The sequence below is a fragment of the Odocoileus virginianus genome, chromosome 11 (genome assembly GCF_023699985.2).
Source record: "Odocoileus virginianus isolate 20LAN1187 ecotype Illinois chromosome 11, Ovbor_1.2, whole genome shotgun sequence".
In the NCBI taxonomy this organism is placed as follows: Eukaryota; Metazoa; Chordata; class Mammalia; order Artiodactyla; family Cervidae; genus Odocoileus; species Odocoileus virginianus.
Window position 1 is genome coordinate 70,703,605 of NC_069684.1, and position 19,381 is coordinate 70,722,985.

The 19,381-nt window shown below is 61.0% G+C and overlaps 1 protein-coding gene across 2 annotated transcripts; it reads left to right on the plus strand.

The window, feature by feature from the left end:
- Positions 1–258: 258 nt before the first annotated feature.
- On the plus strand, positions 259–19,023 carry SLC45A3 (solute carrier family 45 member 3). 2 transcript variants are annotated; one of them, XM_070474596.1, is made up of 5 exons: positions 259–373; positions 12,414–12,810; positions 13,665–14,447; positions 15,067–15,332; positions 17,290–19,023. In XM_070474596.1, the coding sequence occupies exons 2-5, from the start codon at positions 12,639–12,641 to the stop codon at positions 17,719–17,721; spliced, it is 1,653 nt and encodes a 550-aa protein (XP_070330697.1). In that variant the 5' UTR covers positions 259–373; positions 12,414–12,638; the 3' UTR covers positions 17,722–19,023. The 2 variants fall into 2 exon arrangements, with proteins under 2 accessions (XP_070330697.1, XP_070330698.1); XM_070474597.1 differs by lacking the exon at positions 259–373 and adding an exon at positions 528–837.
- Positions 19,024–19,381: the final 358 nt, after the last annotated feature.

Below are 19,381 nucleotides of genomic sequence, written 5' to 3' on the forward strand. Positions count from 1 at the left end.
GGAAGCCGGGCAGGTTCTACCTAAATGTTTTGGTGGCGAGGGCGGGGGCGAGGGGGCGGCGCACTGCCCTAGGTAATGATAGTCTGGGAGCCACGCGGGGGCTGCCCGTCGCGGTCGCGGCTACAAAGACAGCTCGGAGACCTCCCGCTTTCCTCCCCTGGTGGGTACCGGCCCCACCCCGCCCCCTCCCCGCAGCCCCCCACCTCCGGCCCGCCTCGCCCCGCCCCCTCCGGGCCGCCCCAGCGCGCATGCTCTCTCCCCCCGCCGAGTAACCTGGAGATTTAAAAGCCGCCGGCTGGCGCGCTGGGGGCGGCGGGGGGGGGGACGAGCCCGCGCGCGGCGGCCCTCGGTGACAGGCGCCCGCCTCGGCCAGGTAGGGGCGCGCCCGCCCCGCTCCGCGGGAAGGGTCCCGGCGCGGGGAGGGGCGCGGCGCGGCCGGGCTCCGCGGCGGCGCGTGTGTTGCGCCCCCGGGGAGGGGGCGGCGCGGTGGCCGTCCGGCGCCCGCGCGCTGGCCCCGCGAGTCCCGGGGGGGTGTGACGGGCTGCAGGCTCCGCGGGCGCGCCCCTCGCCCTGCCGCGGGCGGGCTGCGGGGGCCCCCGCGGAGCCGCGCTTTCTCTCTCGCGGAGGCGGGCCGGGCTGGAGGCTCCGGGTCCCCCGCGTCCCCGGCCGGCCGGGCGGCGGGGCGGGTGGAGAGAGGCCCCTCCCCGGAGCCCCGGGTCTGGCCGACGGCGGGCGCACCGGCCGCTCTCTCCGGTGGCCTTCTCCCGCGTCAGAGTTTTCTTTGGAAAGTTGCATTTATTTTCTTCCCTTGTCTCAGCTTCGCCGGAAAGGGGCAGGGTGAGTCACCGGGGCGCCAGCGTCCTGGACCTGGGAGCCGAGGAAGGGGCCGACGGCCGGAACGCCTCGGGTCCTCGGGCGCGGGCGGCTTGCCTGGGGGCAGTGAGGGGTTATTAGGCAGGAAAGGGGGCTGAGCCCTTTCGCACGTCAGTCTCGGGGCTTGGCTCCGGGCAGAGAGCTGAGCTGCAGTGTGCGCGCCGTCCTGAGCCTCGGTTATCCGTCAGAAGAGGAGGAAAAAGAAAGGGCGTCCTTATCTTCGCCTCTCAGGCTCGAAGGTGCTGAAGATCCTGAGATCAGCCAACAGGTGTCCTGAGGTGGTCCCTGGACACCCGCCACAGTCGCAGGACTCCGGGCTCCCATGGCAGGCCTGCCCGGGAAGGTCCCAGGGAACTGCCGGGTCCCGTGGGTGAGGACCAGCCCTGCCCCTGGTCCCCTGTGGTCCCCGGCGCTGCATCACTGTGCGTTGACCTTGCCCTTGACCCCTGAATCGGTGTCTGCCTTCCTGACCGGTACTCTTGACCTGCTCCGCTTCCCGCCCCACCCCCCAGGGCCACACCTCCCTGTCTTTTTCCCCCAGGGGCCACACTCGAGGGTACGGAAGGGTTTGGCCCGGTGGGTACCTGGTGCAGACTTGTTCTTCAGCTGTAACACAGACCCCATCCCGGCGAAGCTGTCGTCTGCAGCTGGCTGCAGTCCTAGAGTGACCCTTGCTGGGCTCCAGAAAGCGTTGCTCGGGGGCTTGGTGAGGTCCTGGGCGGCTTCTGACTGCCTTTCTGGGCGCACTTCAGAGTGGGGCAGCCTTGGTGTTGGACGCCCCTGCGCGGAGGCCGGCGGCAGGCGGGAGTGTGGGGGTGGGGAGGGCAGCGCCAGGAAGGGTAGGCTGCTGATTGCCCCAGCCTTCCCTATAGAGCAACTTGTTCCAGTGTGAGATTGCGAAGTTATTTGAGATCACAGCCAACAGATGCGGGTCTCATCCTCCCATTCCTCCCTTATCTCCTCTCACCAGGCTTGTTCGAAACCAGGACTCTGTTGTTCTAACTAAAAGCGCTCAGAAAAATAGAACTTGAGTCCACAGGATAAATCTGTGAGTACAGCTGTGGACTGCAGGCTGTTGGGGTGGGAGTTCTCCTCTCTGCTCATGGAGTGTGTCCCTCCTGGCTCTGAGGTGGCCTGCAGGAGGATGCGGAGCTGCACGGTGATCCTCGGTGGCCAGAGATACCTCCAGGCCGCTGGGTGCTGGAGGGATGGCGTGGGTACCTCTCTCTCAGCCTGGGCAGGGCTCTGGGGAGAAAAGGGAGAGAGGCGGGATCTTCTCGAGGACTCTGAAAGGCAAATTAAGCTCTCATCAGGACTCCTGGAGCCTGAAACACAGTATCATGGATAACAGCCAGACTATCAGGTGTTTGTATCCTGGCTGCTCCACGGGCTACGGGATGAAGGGCAAGTTACATAACATCTTTTAAGTCTCAGTACCCCTGGCTACAAAATGGGGATGATAGTAATAATGAAAATTCCTACTCTGTAGCTTTCTTATTTATTAAATAATAATGGAGCAAATATAAATATATGTACACATGAGTTCAGTTCAGTCGCTCAGTCGTGTCCGGCTCTTTGTGACCCCATGAACCACAGCATGCCAGGCCTCCCTGTCCATCACTAACTCCTATATCTAAAATGTAAAAAGCACTCCGGCTTTATTAAGCCATGCATGCAGAGCACTGGACTGTGTGCCTGATAGGTAACAAGTGCCCAGTTACAGGTAACTGGTATTAACTATATCCACTGTATGTACATGTGTTCCCTAGTGGACAACAGCACCCACCTTGGGCCTCTGTTCTTGGGTTCTGCTGTAGACTTTGTTTCTTTAGGATCAAGGCCTCTGGACTCTGGGGAGTCCCTACGACTAGTTAAAAGACTGGGCTCTAGCACTCGTTGCCTGGATTTGAATTCCATTTCCTTTACTTATTTAGCTGCACCGGGTCTTGGCTGCGGCATGCAGGATCTCTAGCTGTGGCATGTGGACTCTGGTTCCCTGACTAGGGACGGAACCTGGGCCTCCTGTATTGGGAGTGCAGAGCCTTAGCCACTGGGCCACGAAGGAAGTCCCAATCTCATTTCCTTTTGCACAAATTACTTCACTTTTCTATGCCTCAGCTTCCTCCTCTGTAAGATGAGGAAAGCAGTACCTGCCTCGCAGTATTGTGAGGATGATGTAGGTAAAGCTCTGAGCACAGCCGCTGCAAGTAATGTCAGCTGCTGTTGTTTTTTAGCAATGGAGGCAGTCCTTGTGGTTCATGCTCAGGAACCAGAGTTTCTCAGCAAGGGAATTACACCGTATACAGCTGTATGTGAGCCGTAAATGGCACTTGCAGTCGAACTTGCCCAGTGCAAGGAACACAGGAGGACTGACGTCCTGGTCTCTTCCCTGTCACTGCTGTGCATGGCTTGTTTTTCAATCAGTCCAGAAACCCCTACCCTGCCTATTTCCTCAAGTCGGAAGAAAGTGGCATGAAATGGTGAAGGTACAGCGCCTGAAAGGTTAAATGCCTTCTCTGCAGAGAAGACTTCTTTTGTTCTGATTTTTAGAGAAACTGTGCGAGAGGAGGGAGTGTTCTGAAGTTGCTGTTCTCTGTCCTCCTGCCCCAGCCCTTGGAACCCTTTGCTTTCTGGTGTCAGGAAGAAAACCCAGCCTGGCTTTCTGTGTGTTAACAGTCTGTGGCCCTGTTTGCTGGATAGCAAGGGTGGAGGCTGGACCAGTTGGTACCAGGCCCAGTGTCTTGAACGCTGATGCCACTTGACTCCCAGCAGCAGGGCTGGAGCGTGCAGCTTTGTCCACTGTATTAAGCGTCCCCGCCTGGGGGCAGGGGCTGGTGACAGCACCATCCCGGGATGATCCTGATGGCTGACCAGAACTTCCTGTGTGAGCCTTTTTTTGCTACATGGTCTGTGTTCCCTCCCCCACGGGAAGAAGTCCACGTTTTGCTACTGACCCTGAACGACTTGTGGGCCTTCTTGCTTCCGAGGTTGGAGACAAGCCTACCTCACCTGTTGGCCTTGGTTTCTGTGTCTGTAATAAATGCAGATGATCATATCCACCTTACAAGGTTACGGTAAGGATTAAATGAGATCATGATGTTTAGCAAGGAGCCAGCACAGACCAGGTGCTTGGTATGTTTGTCGGTTTTGCCTTGCTTGTTAATTCTGGGGGTCATTCTGTCTAGGAAGCTGGGATGAACCAGCTGGAATGGAGTTTGGAGACCAGCCTCTGGTCTCATAGCCTGTGGTCCCTCAGTCATCAGATTCAGGCCAGATGAATGTCTAGGCAGAGAGGATGCCCCCAGGAGCAGTCAGCTGGAGACAGCCCTCATTCCCCAGTGCTTTGTTATCCCCCCGCCCCCCCCCCCCAGCCTCTCTTGCCCAAGCATACTTTGAGTTAGCAAATAGTGTTCAAGCTGGGAGTGCCTGACCCATCCCTGGGAGTGTGGCAATCTAGATTCCTGCTCCTGGCTCCTGTGGCTTAGAGCCGAGCACCTTCAGTGTACTTGGACACACTGGCTGGATCCCATCAGACAGGAATCCTGAATCAGCCTCACCTTTAAGGCCCTTGGTTGAGCACCTTCCTTGACAGGGCCTGAGCAGGCGCTATGCTCCTTGGTTTCTAGGAGCTAAAGGGCTAGTGGGATGGGAGGCAGGGAAGGACTACAAGCCCGAGACCAGGAGTACCACATCCATCACTCAGTGTCCAGCGTGTGTCATCAGGGTTTGGGGGAAAGGGGTCCTTGGCAGCAGGAGGTTCAGGTAGTCCTGGGGGACGTGGGGACTTTTGCTGGATAAGATTTAGGTGAAAGGGAGGGTGGGGCCGGGGGAGGTGACTGGAACATGATGGCTGCTTTGAAAATAAAAACAGGCCCAGTGCTGATGAATATCCCATGTCCCGTGATCTGGGGCCTGGTGTTCTTCCCCGCCACACCTGACTGGGAAGGGGCTAAAAGGAGAGGGGGGCGCATATAGAAATCCCGTCTCCTGCAGTGGTGTTCTGTGGACATTACATTTTTGTGCATAGTTCCTGCCTGCTGACTGTCACGGCTCAGCCTCCTCCAGGAACCCTGGAGAGCACGGAGCATGGACGCCTGCCCCACCTCAGGGTGCTCTGCCTGCGGTGGGTTATTTCCCAATCCCCAGCCCCTTCACCTCGGGGCTTGCACAGGGGGAGCTCGGTGGTGGTGGGTGGGCAGGCTTTAGTCTCACTGACATTGCTCTGGGGGAGGTGAGGTTGTAATGCATGGAGGCACACTCTCTTCAGGGGTGGGCAAACTCGGGCTCTTTAGCAGCAACAGAAAAACTGCCTCTTTCTTGGAGCCCCTCAACCCTGCTTACTGCTAAGGGGACTGTTTTGAAGAACACATCCCTAGGGCTGAGTCCAGCCCAGAGCCCCCTCTGGTAAATGGGGCTGGTCACAGACCCTAGGACCAGTTCCGTTCAGTTCAGTTGCTCAGTCATGTCTGACTCTTTGTGACCCCATGAACCACAGCACACCAGGCCTCTCTGTCCATCACCAACTCCTGGAGTTTACCCAAACCCATGTCCATTGAATCGGTGATGCCATCCAACCATCTCATCCTCTGTCATCCCCTTCTCCTCCTGCCCTCAATCTTTCCCAGCATCAGGGTGTTTTCAAATGAGTCAGCTCTTCGCATCAGCTGGCCAAAATATTGGAGCTTCAGCTTCAACATCAGGGCTGAAAGGGCCTCGGAGACCATTGAATTTGAGATCTGAGGAGTGGGACCCAACACCGTTGTCTAACTCCAGGGCCCAGGGCTCTCTGCTCCTTAGTGGGTCTGCCCAGACCTCCATGTCCTGGTCTCTTTCCTGTATCTGTCACCTTCTGAGGGAGGTCAAGCTCGGTGGTGGGGGGTGTGCGTGACAAGGATGTGTATGGCTGGGGAGAGCCGCCTGGTCCGGCTGCTGGCAGAGTGCAAGTGCGCTGGAGGGAGGCTGGTCAGGTTTCGCTTTGCAGGGGCTGTAGGGAGCAGGGGGAGGGGACTCCCCAGCGGCCTGAATGTGCCGCGCTCCCCGTTCTCCTGTGTTCCTCTCCCCCACACACCACTACCCCGCCTTGTAGGGAAGTGTTCATTGTGGCCCAAGTAGAGAAAGAATTTAGCTACTCTGCCAGGAACAGAGTCCAGCTCTGGGAGGGAGGAGGGGAGAGGTCAGTTCTGCCCCCAGACGGGTTGGTTGCTCGGATCAGTTTCAGGTGACCGCTGACCCTTGGCGCTCTGTTGTACTCGAGCAGTATGTAGGCAGGTAAAGGATGGGGTAAGTGTAGCTGGGGCACCCTTTTCCGCCTGGTTCCCCTTGGCTCTCGGTGGTGGAGGGCTAGGACTCCCCCACCAGTGCCATGTGGCGTTGTCGGTGGGCACCTGTCCCTGGTGAGCACCCCACCTGGGGCCAGGGGGCAGGTGTGAGATCACGTAGCTGTACAGTTGTAAAGAACTTCAGACAGCATCTAGACTAGCGCTCATTTTACAGTGTGGAAACAGTCCCAGAGAGGTAGTTCAGGCTACACAGCTGGAAAAGTTGCTGAAACTGAACTACACTGTCCAGGCTCCTAGTTCGGAGCACTTTCTAGAATTCAGGAATGGTTTGAACTTTCCAGTCAACTGTTTTTACCTGTGGAGCCTTGGGCATGTTAACGTATTTCTCTGAAACTCCCCTTTCATCCTTGTGAAATAGGAATGTTAAATACTTTGTGGGATTGTGCAAATGGTATGAATGGAGAAGGTACATCCGGTACATGCAGACACCTCCTGGACAGTTAGCAAGTGTCGGCCACTGTGATTATTTTCCGTGGCTGGGAACCACACTGTCCTCTAACTGGAAATGTTACCCCAGCCTCCATTTCCCTTCGCAGCCTCCAGCACCAGGCGCGTCTGCCCAGTGACCTCTCCTCACCTGCTGGGGCCAGCACCTGGGGAGGCATTTACATTCTTGGCATTCTTCTTGCCTTTGGGGGGCCCCTGCAGGAGCCACGTGGGTGAGGGTGGCAGCCGAGCGGAGACGCCGCATCGGTCCCCTTGCGACCTCTGCTGCTCCTGTTGGGAATGGGAGGCCCCCTCCCATGTTTCTCCGCGAGGAAGCCCGGTGCTGCAGGAACCTGCACGTCCGAGCTCTCGCACTGTGCTTTGACGGTGGCATTCCTCTAAGTTTCCTCGCCTGTCAGTGGGTACCCTCTCATCGAGCCAGTTGGAAGACTCAAACACTTGGAAGGGTTCCTGGCATGTAGCAGACCTCAGTGTCAGCTGCTGTTGGTCATTGCAGATGAGGAAACTGAGGCTTAGGGAGGTCAGTGAACAAGGTCCCATAGTTATAGTGAGGTGCTGAGTTGGCAGGCGAACCCATGTCAAGCTGACTGTCAAACCTTGGCCACCCTGGAGAACCCACTGGGTCTGGGGATGTTGGGGTCCAGAGAGCTGCCAGCTGACGGAGAGTGACTGTCTCGGTGCGGAGGGCGCTTGGTCAAGGTGGTCCCCGGGGGACCTTGGGTCGCTGCAGTTTGCAGGAGGGGCGTCTGATCTGCAGGCCCGGACGCCTGGCGTTAGGTGTGTGTCCGTTTTTCCCGCCCCCGTGGGGTTGCCAGGTGACTCTGGGAGACGTGCTCTGCCTAGAGGGGCCCAGGTGAGGGTCGCCGGCCCGCCGCCGCGTGGCTGCGTCGGCCGGGGGAGGTGGGCGGGCTCTGGGCCCCGGGTCTCTTCCCTCCCCTCCCCGGGCCTCCCCCGCACTTGTGTGTCTCAGAGCCGGGCCGGGGCTCTCAGACGCGCAACAAAAGCGGCTTCCCTCCGCGGGGCTGCCACCTGTTGGGTTTTCACACGTCGGGGAATGGGGGGAGGGAGCCGCTGCCCTTTTCCCAGTGTCTGCGGCCGCCCCCCGCCCGGGAACTGGGGGTCTCTCTGCCGCCCAGTGTGGCGGGGCCCAGGGGCGGGGCGGGGCGGGGGCCTCAGCAGCTGGAAGGGGCCCGAGCGGGCAGGGCCGGGGCGGCAGCCAGGGGGAGTTTGACGGATTACTCTGCGGCCGAGAGGTCTCTCCCTAATCCCCCTTTGTGTCCCGGCCCGCAGCCCCGCGCTCGCTCTGACAAGCTGCTAAGCAGAAGGCTTCCCGTCCGAGCGAAGAAAAGGCGGCGCAGCAGGGCGGACGCTAAATCCCCGGCCCTGGGCCCGGGGGAGGCCGGGGCTGGGCTGCAGGCTGGTGGGGGAGGGCCTTCTCTCTGCCGCAGCCCCAGGCCTCCCGCTCTCTGGCTGCATTCCGAGTAAGGCTCGCGCAAGCCTTGGGGAGCCTGGGGGGTCGTGGGCCTTGGCTTCTTATGCAGATCGCTGTTGCCGGTGGTCGTGCGGGGGTGGGGAAGCAGACCCTTGCTTCCTTGGAAGTACACTTGAGCCCGGAGAATGCAGGCTGAACTTGGGCTGGAAGGCGTGGGAGCTGCTTGGAGCCTTGTCCGGTGTCCCCTTCTCCCTGGCTGCCCAGGCAGGCGGAATTCCCACAGCACAGCGGCCCAGGCAGGGGGGTCTGTCATGGTGGAGAGCTTGCCACCTCACAGGCGTGTTCATCTCCCATCACCTGTCTGGCCAGCACAAGCTTTCTGGGGTGTCCTTAGGCTCCTGTGGAGCTGCTGCAAGAACAGAGCTCATTTTGGGGGTGCAGGGGGGCTCGGTGTTACAAGGTAGGACCAAGGACACTGGCCCCCTGGGACTCAGGCAAGGGGCTGGGTGACCCCCCCCCCCCAAGGAGGTTTTGGTGAGCTTCCAGAGCTATTCTCTGCCCCGGACCCTAGAGGATCTGAGAGACAGCAACTTTGGGGTGTGGCTCTGGGGTCCAGGCTGGTGTGGAGGAAACCGGGGTCCCCTGTCCCGTGCAGCCTCGGGGCACTACCTGTGGGGTCCTCCGCACCTGCAGCCCCCGCCTGGGCTGGGGGTCTTAGGGAGCTTGGCCCCGAGTGACCCCACCCCTTTCTGCCCCCGAGTCAGTGTTCCTCGAGGGGCCTACCCCTCCCAGTTTCCTTCTCTGCAGGGAGGGGCTCCCTGGCCTCGTGAGAAAGACCTTGGCCTGTGTGAGCTTTCAGGGAGGGTGCGGGCGCGGGGCTCCAGGGTCAGGCTGGGGCTGGGGCCCTTTGATGCCTGGGCTGGTGTGGGGGCTCGCGCCCGCATAAAGAGGCCACAGAGCTGCCCCCAGCCCGCTCCCTCGGCCTCTGTCGCAGGGGCCGCCTGCTCTCCTAGCCCCACCTCGCCGGAGGGGTGGCAGGAGCCCCTTTGAACGGCCTCAAAGGCCTCTTTATGCGTCCCTCGACACTCCCTTCCTGCAGGGGCCTTTGCCCGGCCTCCTCCAGCCCTGTGAGTTTGGAGAAAAAGTTCAGGCCGAGGCTCGCTCCTGTTGCTCAGTTGCACTTCCCGTACTCCCTGCTGCAGTCTGACCTGAGATGGGGCGAGGGGGACAGGGCCGCCTCCAGCCCGGGAACGTCTGCCCTCCACTCAGCACCCCTGGCTGAGCCCTCAGGAGCCGCCCTCGGGGGTTGGGCTGGTGTCTCCTTGGGGCGTCTGGGTGTGGGGGCAGCACTTATGTCCTGCCTGTCCCTTCCACCCCAGACCCCGGGCTGGTGTCAGTGAGTTACTCTTTAGATAAAGTTTCCCAGCCCCTTCTCATGCTGAGGTGGATGCTGGAAAGCTGCAGCAGAGCCTATAGTCCGCTCTGGGGGTGTTGCACCCGGAGTTTTTGGGTATCTGGAGCTGGGCAGGTAGAATGCAGGTTCACCCTCCATCTCTCTGGGCTTGAGCTCTGCTCCCCAAGAGGGGAGGGAAGATGGCCCAGGGCAGAGCTCCCTAAGGCTTTCCAGAAGTCTTGGGGTTCCTTCAGCTTCCTTGCTGTCCCGTCATCCGAGATTTGGAAAGAGAGGGGGAGATAGTTGGACCTCGAGAGGGACTTGCCCTCCTAGAGGTTTCTGTTCCTGTCCACAGGATCAGCCCCCTTTCCCTGTCTTTCCGCCCCCTCCCCACCAGGTGAGCCCCTCTGGTTGGGCTCCAGGAGCCACGGGGAGGAAGATCTGAATCTGAGGCATCTCTAGAGCTGGAGGGTGGAGGTGCGGAGTGGATGCTGCTGCCCTGCCTGTGTCCCTGAGGATGCAGGGGGCTCTAACAGCGGGAGTGGTCAGTTTCAAGCTTTAGGGAGAGGTGTTCCCTGGGATGCAGATGGGAGTGAGAGGCAGGAAGGTGGGGACAGACCGCTTCCTGGTCCCCTGTCTGTCTGAGCCTGGGCCCTGGGCTCCTGTGTCTAGAAGGCCCTGGAAGGACACTGGTGACTCGAGTTGGTGCTGTGGGGGTCATCCTCTAGTTTCCTCCTCCTGAGGGCTGGGGTGGGGTGAAACGGGAGGCCGGGGCACTGTGGAATGGTAAGGAAAAGAAAGGGGGGCTTTGGAGGGGAGGGTGTTCTCATGGGCTGGGCGTCTCTCGGGCAGTTCCCGGCTGGGGAGAGTCTGGGGTGGCAGGAGGGAGGGAGGCTGGGCTCACACCCTGAGAGCAGGGCTGTGCAGAGCAGGCTGGGCCCGCCCACCTCCTCCAGGGATCCCTCAGCTGGCCCAGGCCCTGGTCCTGGATACAGCACTTCTGGAGGGTGGAGAGAGGAGCCGGGCCTGGGAAGGATTTCATCTTCCTCAGTCCTGTCTGTGGGGAGCTGGACCGAAGGGAGGGAGGGAGGTGGGGGGGTGGTGCTTGATGGTGCTGGAGAGCTGCAATTTATTCTAAACAATCGGGGCAAACCAGGGTTTGGGCATGGGTGCCGGATGTGGGTAAGGCTGGGTCTGATAAAGTCTCTGTTTGCCCAGGGAGGACCTGGTCCCTTTTAAGCCCAGGGCAGGGGAGTCCCCAGGGTGGGGAATGGAAGGGGCTGGAAGCCTTGAGACCCGAACTCTTCCCTGCAGGTCAGACAGCACAGCCCCTGCTCTCCTCATGGGGCTGCCATGGCAGTGCAGGACCGCACCCCAGCTAAGGGTGTTGTCTGGTCCCCCAGCCCGCTTTCGAGACCACGCGGGGCAGTGTTTTACGCGTCTCCCATGCCACCCCGTGGCAGTCCGTGGCTCTCTGATGGTCTGGGTCTGAGTGGATCTTGGAGGGGGAGGCTGCTGGTTGTCCAGCCTTGTGTGAAGCCCCTTTCTTCCTGGGCTACAAGCTGCACAACCCCAGCAGGCAGTGACGGGATGGACACTTCTCAGCCAGGACTGACCGCGTCTGATTTCTCTGTGGCACAGCGCAGACAGCACCTGCACCACGCTTTGTAAGGCACAGGCCCTGTGGGGCCTGGAGATGTTAGATAAGGAAGCAGAAGCACCAAGTTAGGAGATGTTGAGATGGTTATAGGGCCCCGAGGGCGGAGGGTGCTCCAGGAGTGCTCTCGGGCGGGGCGGGCTGGAGCCAGGCCCTCGGCAGGGAACTTGCACGGCAGTAGTACTTTTCTGCAGGGTTTGTGGCAGTGAGGTGGGGGGGGGGGGGCGCTCCAGGCTCGAGGGGCGTGAGGCTCTGTCCACCCGTCCACCCACCGTGGGACGACAGGTGAGGGGACTGGGCCCCCCTCTGCCTTCTCTGCGCAGCTGACTGGTTTTCCCTCTCTTGTGGTCACTTGTAAACAGATTGGACTGCAGGGGGTGCCGTGGTCAGGAAACAAGACCTAGAGGCCCACCGCCCAAGGGGTTGGAGACCAGGGTGGGTGCTTCCCTGCTGGGATCTCTGAGCAGAAGCCCCGACGGGAAGGGCTGTGGGGATTTCTTGGCCAAGAGCAGAGCCGCCCTGGGGTCACTGGTGCCATCACAGCGGTTGCCAGGTGGCGAGGCTGGGACCTGGGACCAGTCCCCAGTCCCCCGATAGTCGGGCAGCTCACGTGGGATGCTTCTTCCCCATGGCCTCTGAGCGTGGAGAGGAACTCAGGAGGGGTTTTCAGGCTGAGGTTCTTCCAGGCGAGTGCTTTTCAAATGGTTTCAATGACAGGCTCAAACCCAACCCAAGAAGCCACAGCCTTTCTCTTCCCCTTGTCCTCCTCCTTGGGGTGGCAGCTTGGTGCAGCTTGGCTTGTGGCCAGGCAATGTGAAATAGGAAGTGTGACTCTTAACAAAGGGGAATTGAACAGCCCAGCTTTGGGAGGTGGAGAGAGAAAAACAAACCGGCCTCGCAGAGGGTCTCCAGGGGCACCTTGATAGCACTGCCCGGGGAACTGGGGATTCAGCTGGTTTGACCTTTTTCTCCCCCTCCCTTCTATACTAGGAAACAAGGGCAGTTGCAAGGGTATTTCAAAACAGAGAATTACTAACATCTAGTAGACTCTGGAGTGTACTGAGGTTTAAAAACCATGTTTACCTTATTAATTAGGTCAACCTCAGGCTAATATGAACATGCACTTCCTGCCTGCACGGCAGGGGGTGGCTCCTGGGTGGCAGGGCCACGCCACCAGCCCGGGACGGAGCCAGATTCAGAGTTCAGAGCGAGTCCGAGCTTGGGTTCCTGGAACTTACTGCTCTGTGTGTGTGACTGTCCCTGCCCTTTTAGGATCTGAGCATTGACATCTGTGCCCGCCGAGGCCCCCCATGATGATAGGCGGTTAGTATGGCTGAGAAACCAGACCTGCAGAGAGGGCCCGCAGAAGTGGGTTTCCGGCTGAGTCCTTGGCAGTCGGTGGCAGCCAGGAGGAGAGGCCTCGGTGTCTGCAGCGAGGCAGAGACGGAGCCGTTCTGGAGCGCGTGAACGGGCCGGAGCCCCACCCTCCCATCCGGCATGGTCCAGAGGCTGTGGGCAAGCCGCCTGCTGCGGCATCGGAAAGCCCAGCTCCTGCTGGTCAACCTGCTGACCTTCGGCCTGGAGGTGTGCCTGGCGGCAGGCATCACCTACGTGCCGCCCCTGCTGCTGGAAGTGGGGGTGGAGGAGAAGTTCATGACCATGGTGCTGGGTGAGTCACCGTGTCCTCGTCCCCTCCTGCTCCAGAGACCTCCCAGGGAAGGAAGGCACCAGTGCCTCTGCCCAGAAGGTGCCTGCTGCCCCTGAATCAGGGGGTCAGCGCTGCTGAGCAGAGGGCTGACCCTGCGCCGAGGGGCTGCAAGAGAAAGAGGAGGACAGGGCCGTTCCCTGGTTACCTCTGTGTCCCAGGTCGCTACACATGTACAGCCCCCGGAGACATGGAGAAACTGCCCTTTGCAGTTCAAACCTGTGGCCTCATCCAACTCCTGCAGTAACGCTTTGAGGTTACCCATTTCACAGAGAAGATGGTGGAAGCTAATGAGAGGTTAGGTGACTTAGCCCAGCTGTGCTGCTAACTTCGATACTGATAAGTTGGGTTGGGGTTCTCCCCGCTCCGCCGCCAGGGCTCTTTCTGGCCCCCAGGGCAGGGGCTGGGCTCCTGACTGGAGATGAATTCTGCGGAAGCCACAGAAGGCAAATGGTCACCATCGTTTGGTGGTGACCAAGCAAATGGTCACTTCCTTCACTCCCAGAAAGAGGGGTCTGTCAGGATGGCAGGGTCGGGGTCAGCCTGCCTGTTGAAACCCCGCCTCCCGCCCTCCCTGGCTCCGTGCCCATGCAGCTTATCACTGACCGGCTGCTCCATGCCTCAGTTTCCCCGTCTTAACATGGGGCGTTAGTGATCCCAGTTGTGAGGAGTGCATCGGGGTCCTGTGAAGTGGTCAGCACAGCACCAGTACAGAGCGGGCCCTGCATGCGATGTGGTCACCGCGTCCCTCCTTCTCAAGGAGGATGGACCCCGTCTGAGCCCCGGCCCTCTGCTCACACTCCTTGCCCTTCTTGCAGGCATTGGTCCCGTGCTGGGTCTGGTCTCGGTCCCGCTGCTTGGCTCGGCCAGTGACCACTGGCGCGGGCGCTACGGCCGCCGGAGGCCCTTCATCTGGGCCCTGTCCCTGGGCGTCCTGCTGAGCCTCTTCCTCATCCCGAGGGCCAGCCGGCTGGCGGGGCTGCTGTGCCCGGACACCAGGCCGCTGGAGCTGGCGCTGCTGATCCTGGGTGTGGGGCTGCTGGCCTTCTGCGGGCAGCTGTGCTTCACGCCCCTGGAGGCCCTGCTCTCCGACCTCTTCCGGGACCCAGACCACTGTCGCCAGGCCTTCTCCGTCTACGCCTTCATGATCGGCCTGGGCGGCTGCCTGGGCTACCTCCTGCCTGCCATCGACTGGGACGCCAGCGCCCTGGCGCCCTACCTGGGTACCCAGGAGGAGTGCCTCTTTGGCCTGCTCGCACTCATCTTCCTCACCTGCGTGGCGGCCACGGCGTTTGTGGCTGAGGAGGCAGCCCTGGGCCCCGCCGAGCCTGTGGAAGGGCTCTCCGCCCCCTCGGTGCCGCCCTGCTGCCCATGCCGTGCCCGCCTGGCCCTGCGGAGCCTGGGTGCCCTCTGTCCTCGGCTGCGCCGGCTCTGTTGCCGCATGCCCCGCGCCCTGCGTCGGCTCTTCGTGGCAGAGCTGTGCAGCTGGATGGCGTTCATGACGTTCACGTTGTTTTACACGGACTTTGTGGGCGAGGGGCTGTACCAGGGCGTGCCCGGGGCCGAGCCAGGCACGGAGGCCCGCAGACACTATGACGAAGGTAAGGCTGTGGCTGTGCCCGGGGGGCTGCTGTGGGAGCTGCCCTCTGGTGGGTGTTCGGGCATGGGGAGACGCCCACAGCCTGGGCGTCTGGGCCCCGATTTCCCCGTCTGGCAAATGGGCCAGTGTGCAGCCTGCGTGTGCAGTTGCTCAGGAGAAGAGTGGCAGGTTGGCTGCAACCTCAGTGGAGCCTCAGGCTGTTTGTAAAGTTTTGATCAGTCATTGCCCCAACCTTGTGGAAGGAGAGGCTGAGCTTACTTCAGGTCTGGAGGCTGGGCCGAGGTCTGCCTGGCCCCATGTTCTGTGTGCCCTCTGCTCCGCTGCAGCCGTGGCCAGCCCCTTCTAGCTCAGGCGCCCCAAACTCTTCCTTTGGCGCCTCTGGCGGGGCTGTCTGGGCCCCTCCTGGAAGCTGAGCGCTCTGAGCCCTCACAGCGGCTTCCTCGGCCCTTGGCCAGTGGCTGTGATCATTTTCCCTGCCCTGGACTCCCGCTGCTCGGGGTGGGTGCGGGGTGCTGGGTGCGGGTTTGGCAATAGCAGGTCTTGGGCTCAGGCGCCGGTGCTCCTGATTCCGAGTGCTCTCGCCCCACCCCGTCTCATGGCCTCTCCCCCTTCACCCCCAGGCGTCCGGATGGGCAGCCTGGGGCTGTTCCTGCAGTGTGCCATCTCCCTGCTCTTCTCCCTGGTCATGGACCGGCTGGTGCAGCGGTTCGGCACCCGGGCAGTCTACCTGGCCAGCGTGGTGGCCTTCCCTGTGGCGGCTGGCGCCACGTGCCTGTCCCGCAGCGTGGCGGTGGTGACTGCCTCGGCTGCCCTCACGGGCGTCACCTTCTCTGCCCTGCAGATCCTGCCCTACACGCTCGCCTCCCTCTACCACCGCGAGAAGCAGGTACTCAGCGGAGCCGGGGGCAGGGAGGGGTGGCTGATCGGTCCAGGGCCAGGCTCTGGCCAGAGAAGCTGGAGGAGGAATTCTTTGACAGGAGAGGAAGCCCGTTGTGGTCCCAGGGTCAGAGACTTCGGCTGCGGAAGGAGGGTGTAGATTAGATTCTGAGAATGACTTCCTGATGTCAGGATTATAAAGCCTTTAAAGTGGATGATTGCAGGAAATGTGAAATCCTCTGGAAATCCTGAAGAAGCAGGCTAGCTGAAGTCCTCAGTCTGGGCTGTGGTGTTCTGTGCAGAAGCAGGGGGCTGGATCAGATGACCTCTGGGGCATCTAGTTTTCACAGCCTGTGAGTGGGAAAGGCCTGGTGTGGGCCTTGTTCAGGGAGGGACCTGGTGACTGACCTTGCTCTCGTCTCAGACGGGGAAGGCTCCCGACTCCTCCCTCCCCTCTTTCAGTTTATCTTCCTTTTCTGTCTCTAGTCTCTCTTTTCCTGCCTCCTTCCTTTGCCTGGTCCCCTTCCCCCGCCCCCACAGGAGCCTGGAGCCTGAAAGCCCCTGCTGCCGCTGGCCTGGGCGCTGTGTAAGTCGGGGGCCTCCTTCCTGCTTAGCCCCCTCTAAGCAGCCCCTCCAGGGGCCTCCTCCTGTGGGAACCTTCTGACCCAGACTGTGGTCACCTTTGTTGCCTCCACCAGCCTCACTGGGCTGCGGCCCCGTTGCAGAGTTCTGTCCAGGGGTGTCCCAAGAAAAGAGACTCCGCCTGCCTTCACAGGGCTTCCAGACTGTAGCGGAGACATGTTCTGCCCCTTGCAGGACACGAGGGAGGTGGCAGAGAAACACCTAGCTGGGGGGCGTGTTAGCCGAATCGGTAGCAGCAGAGATGGGCGTTGGGTGGGGGAACCTGACCCCCGCGGCCCCTGTGGGCGCGCTGATGACCTTTATCATCCTCCAGTCTCTCCTGCGCTGACTGGGGGCTCAGGCTGGTGTCCTGAGGCCAGGCTTGCACACGTGCCAGGGAATGTGCTGGCGTTGGTCTTCCCCTCGACTGGGGAGCACGTCTGTCCCCAGGGCAGGGCAGCCGGCCAGGGCGGGGTCCCAGACACAGTTGGCCCCGTGCTGCCTGCCCGCCGCCTCCACCTCCTGGCCGCACACGAGCCTTGGCTCTAGCTCACCCGCAGGCTCCCGGCTCTGATGCAGCCGACCCTGAGAACTCGGTGTTCAGGCACGCGTGGGCCTGGAGTCGGCGGTCAGACGGGCCTTGTCCTCAGATGGGAGGCTCTGGGGCGTCGCAGGCAGGGCAGGAGCAGTCCGTGCTCGTCCCCGCAGACGGTGAGACAGACAGGACAGCTCCCACAGGAGTGCAGCCGGCCGTGCGAGCCACGGCGGGCGCTCCTGGCCTCTTCAGGCTGAGTCTGAGGATCCTGCCTGCCCCGGGCTGGGGCCACAGACCTCACAGTAGGGCAGCCGTTGCAGCCTGGGCCTGGGCACCGCGTTGCGCTCATCTCTGTTTGGGGGTCGACGGGTTTCCAGTGGCAGGTGGCGGGGGCCGTGAGGAGGCTGGGAGAGAGTGTGCGGTTCGTGGCGGCTGGGCCCTCACCTGTGTTCCTCCGCCCCGTGTCTCTCTGCCCGCCTGTCTTCCTTCTGCTGTCTTTCCTTTTACCTTGGGGCTCAGTTCTCTTCCGAACTGGCAGTACTGAGTTCGTCTGTCATGCTGATTGGACTTCAACATATGGTTTCAGGGGTCCTCTTCTGGGCTCCCGGCCCCCACTCCGGCGAGAAGACTCCTCGCCGGAGACGCAGACCACGCAGGGGTCTGCCCAGTTTTCTGCCCTGCTCCCGATTTTCATTGAGACCCAATGCCTGGCTTCCTCTCGGCCCTAAGATGAAGGCCAGGGCCGGTTCTCGCGGCTGGGAAACCCCGTATCTGGGTGCTGACCTGTCCCGGTGTGTCCCCCCTCCCCCAGGTTTTCCTGCCCAAGTATCGAGGAGACGACGGAGGTGGTGCCAGCGAGGACGGCGTGATGACCAGCTTCCTGCCGGGCCCCAAGGCCGCGGCGCCCTTCCCGCATGGACACGGGGGGCCTGGCAGCCTGCTGGCAGCCCCGCCCGCTCTCTGCGGGGCCTCTGCCTGCGATGGCTCCGTGCGCACCGCCGGGGCTGAGCCGCCGGAGGCCAGGGCAGTCCCGGGCCGCGGCATCTGCCTGGACCTGGCCATCCTGGACAGCGCCTTCCTGCTGTCTCAGGTGGCCCCGTCTCTGTTCATGGGCTTCATCGTTCAGCTCAGCCAGTCCGTCACTGCCTACATGGTCTCGGCGGCAGGCCTGGGTCTGGTTGCCATTTACTTTGTCACGCAGGTAGTATTTGACAAGAATGACTTGGCCAAATACTCTGTGTAGGGTGCTCGCCAGGCACGGAGGGCTGAGGGCCTACCTCCCTGGTCCCAGGCTCTCCCTGCTCAGCCTCCTGGGGTCGGGGCTGGCCTTGCCCTTTCTGCTGCTGCCAAAGTGGTTGGTGTGGCTCTCCGCTGCCTCCCGGTGGCAGCGAGGTGCTTCTTCTCTCCCACCTCTTTCCCTCCCAGCCCTAAGCAGATCTTTAGGGCCGGCTGGCTTGGTAGCTCTTCAGAGGGCTTCAGTCTGGGCTTCTTTAAGGGGAGACGGGCAGGGCATTTAAGTAAGTCCATGCACTGGAATGCAGGACTCTGCCGGGGGATCACCCAGGCTCAGGATGGACAGCTAGTGTCCTGGTCAAGGTACACCCAGTGAAGGGACTGGGGTAAATCCCAAATTTGAGTAAATGCAGCCACCTGTTCCGGCACCAAGGGCCTTTATCCGGCAGGCTCTCCCATTGTCGCTCCTGCATGGGTGTTTCTGCTGTGACACTCTGCAGGATTTGCAGGTATGAAAAGGACTTGGGGAGCACAATCCTGAGAGGGGAAGGCAAGCTGCCCTGCCCTCCAGCACCCCTCTGCTCCTCCCCCTCCCCTACATTTTATTAGGACTTTGCTTGTTGGCCCTTGTGGTGCCATCACAGGGACCCCAGTTTTTAAATATTTAACTTATTTATTTAAGTAGAGGGGGAATCAAGGTGTCTAGGAGTTGGGTAGGATGAGATCCTCGGCGACTAGGTCCCCGGAGATGGTTGGTTATTGGGCTGAGGGTTGCCAGAATCTCCTTCTCCTGGAGGGATTGGTCTGGCCCCCAAACTGCCTAATCCTGAGCTTGCAAGCCCTGCTCACCCCAACTGATAACCCCAGCTCCTGGTACCCGAGGTGGGGAGGGCTGGGGAACACGAAGGGTGGGGCTCCAGGTCTCAGCCGCCTCCCTAGCACCCCCCACCCCATGACCCTGCCAGCCCCCAGACCCCCCACCCTCTCTAGGGCTGGGCTGCCCAAGCCCATCTTTCCCCGCCGCTCCACGGCCCCCTCCTTGGGGCTGTCCTGGGACCTGAAGCACAGAGTGTGGCTCCTTGCGCCTTGATCCGTCTCAGCCCCCAGGGCATATCTGTGCTTAGGGACTCTAGCGCAGAAACTCAGGAGCACCCCCTGCCTGGGCTAAGGAGGTCTTATCTCTCTGGGGGTTTAAGTGCCGTTTGTAATAATGTCACGTCTTATTTATTTAGCGGAGTAAATATTTTATGCTGTATGTGAGCAATCAGAGTATAATGTTTATGGTGATGAAATTAAAGCCTTCTATGTTTCATTGGTCTCTGTCTTTCCTGAGGGACCCGGTTTGGGCAGCGACAGGTCCCAGCATCACCAGCAGGTGGCGCCATAGACCAGCACTCGTCTGTCTTGCCTGTCGGTTGCGCTACGCAGGGACTGGGGAGACCCTCTGGGAGTGAAGGGGAGTAAGGCACAGGGAAGGGGCGCGTTTTCCTTATCACAGGGCTCACAGTGAGGCCAAGAAGATGGAGCAAGCGCCCGTTATCAGCCTTAGCAAGAGGACGCACCTGGCAAACTTAATGGTCTTTGAAAGCTTCTTTGCTGTCTGGCATTACCAGATGTCCCTGCTCACCTGGTGTATTTCTTGACATAGATATGAAATGAGCTGTTTTCCC

Bases quoted from the DNA above. Each gene is read 5' to 3' on its own strand.
- SLC45A3 (XM_070474596.1), top strand. From the start codon at position 12,639: ATGGTCCAGAGGCTGTGGGCAAGCCGCCTGCTGCGGCATCGGAAAGCC. The intron at 12,811-13,664 runs GTGAGTCACCGT...CCCTTCTTGCAG, and splicing joins GTTCATGACCATGGTGCTGG to GCATTGGTCCCGTGCTGGGT. The intron at 14,448-15,066 runs GTAAGGCTGTGG...CTTCACCCCCAG, and splicing joins CCGCAGACACTATGACGAAG to GCGTCCGGATGGGCAGCCTG.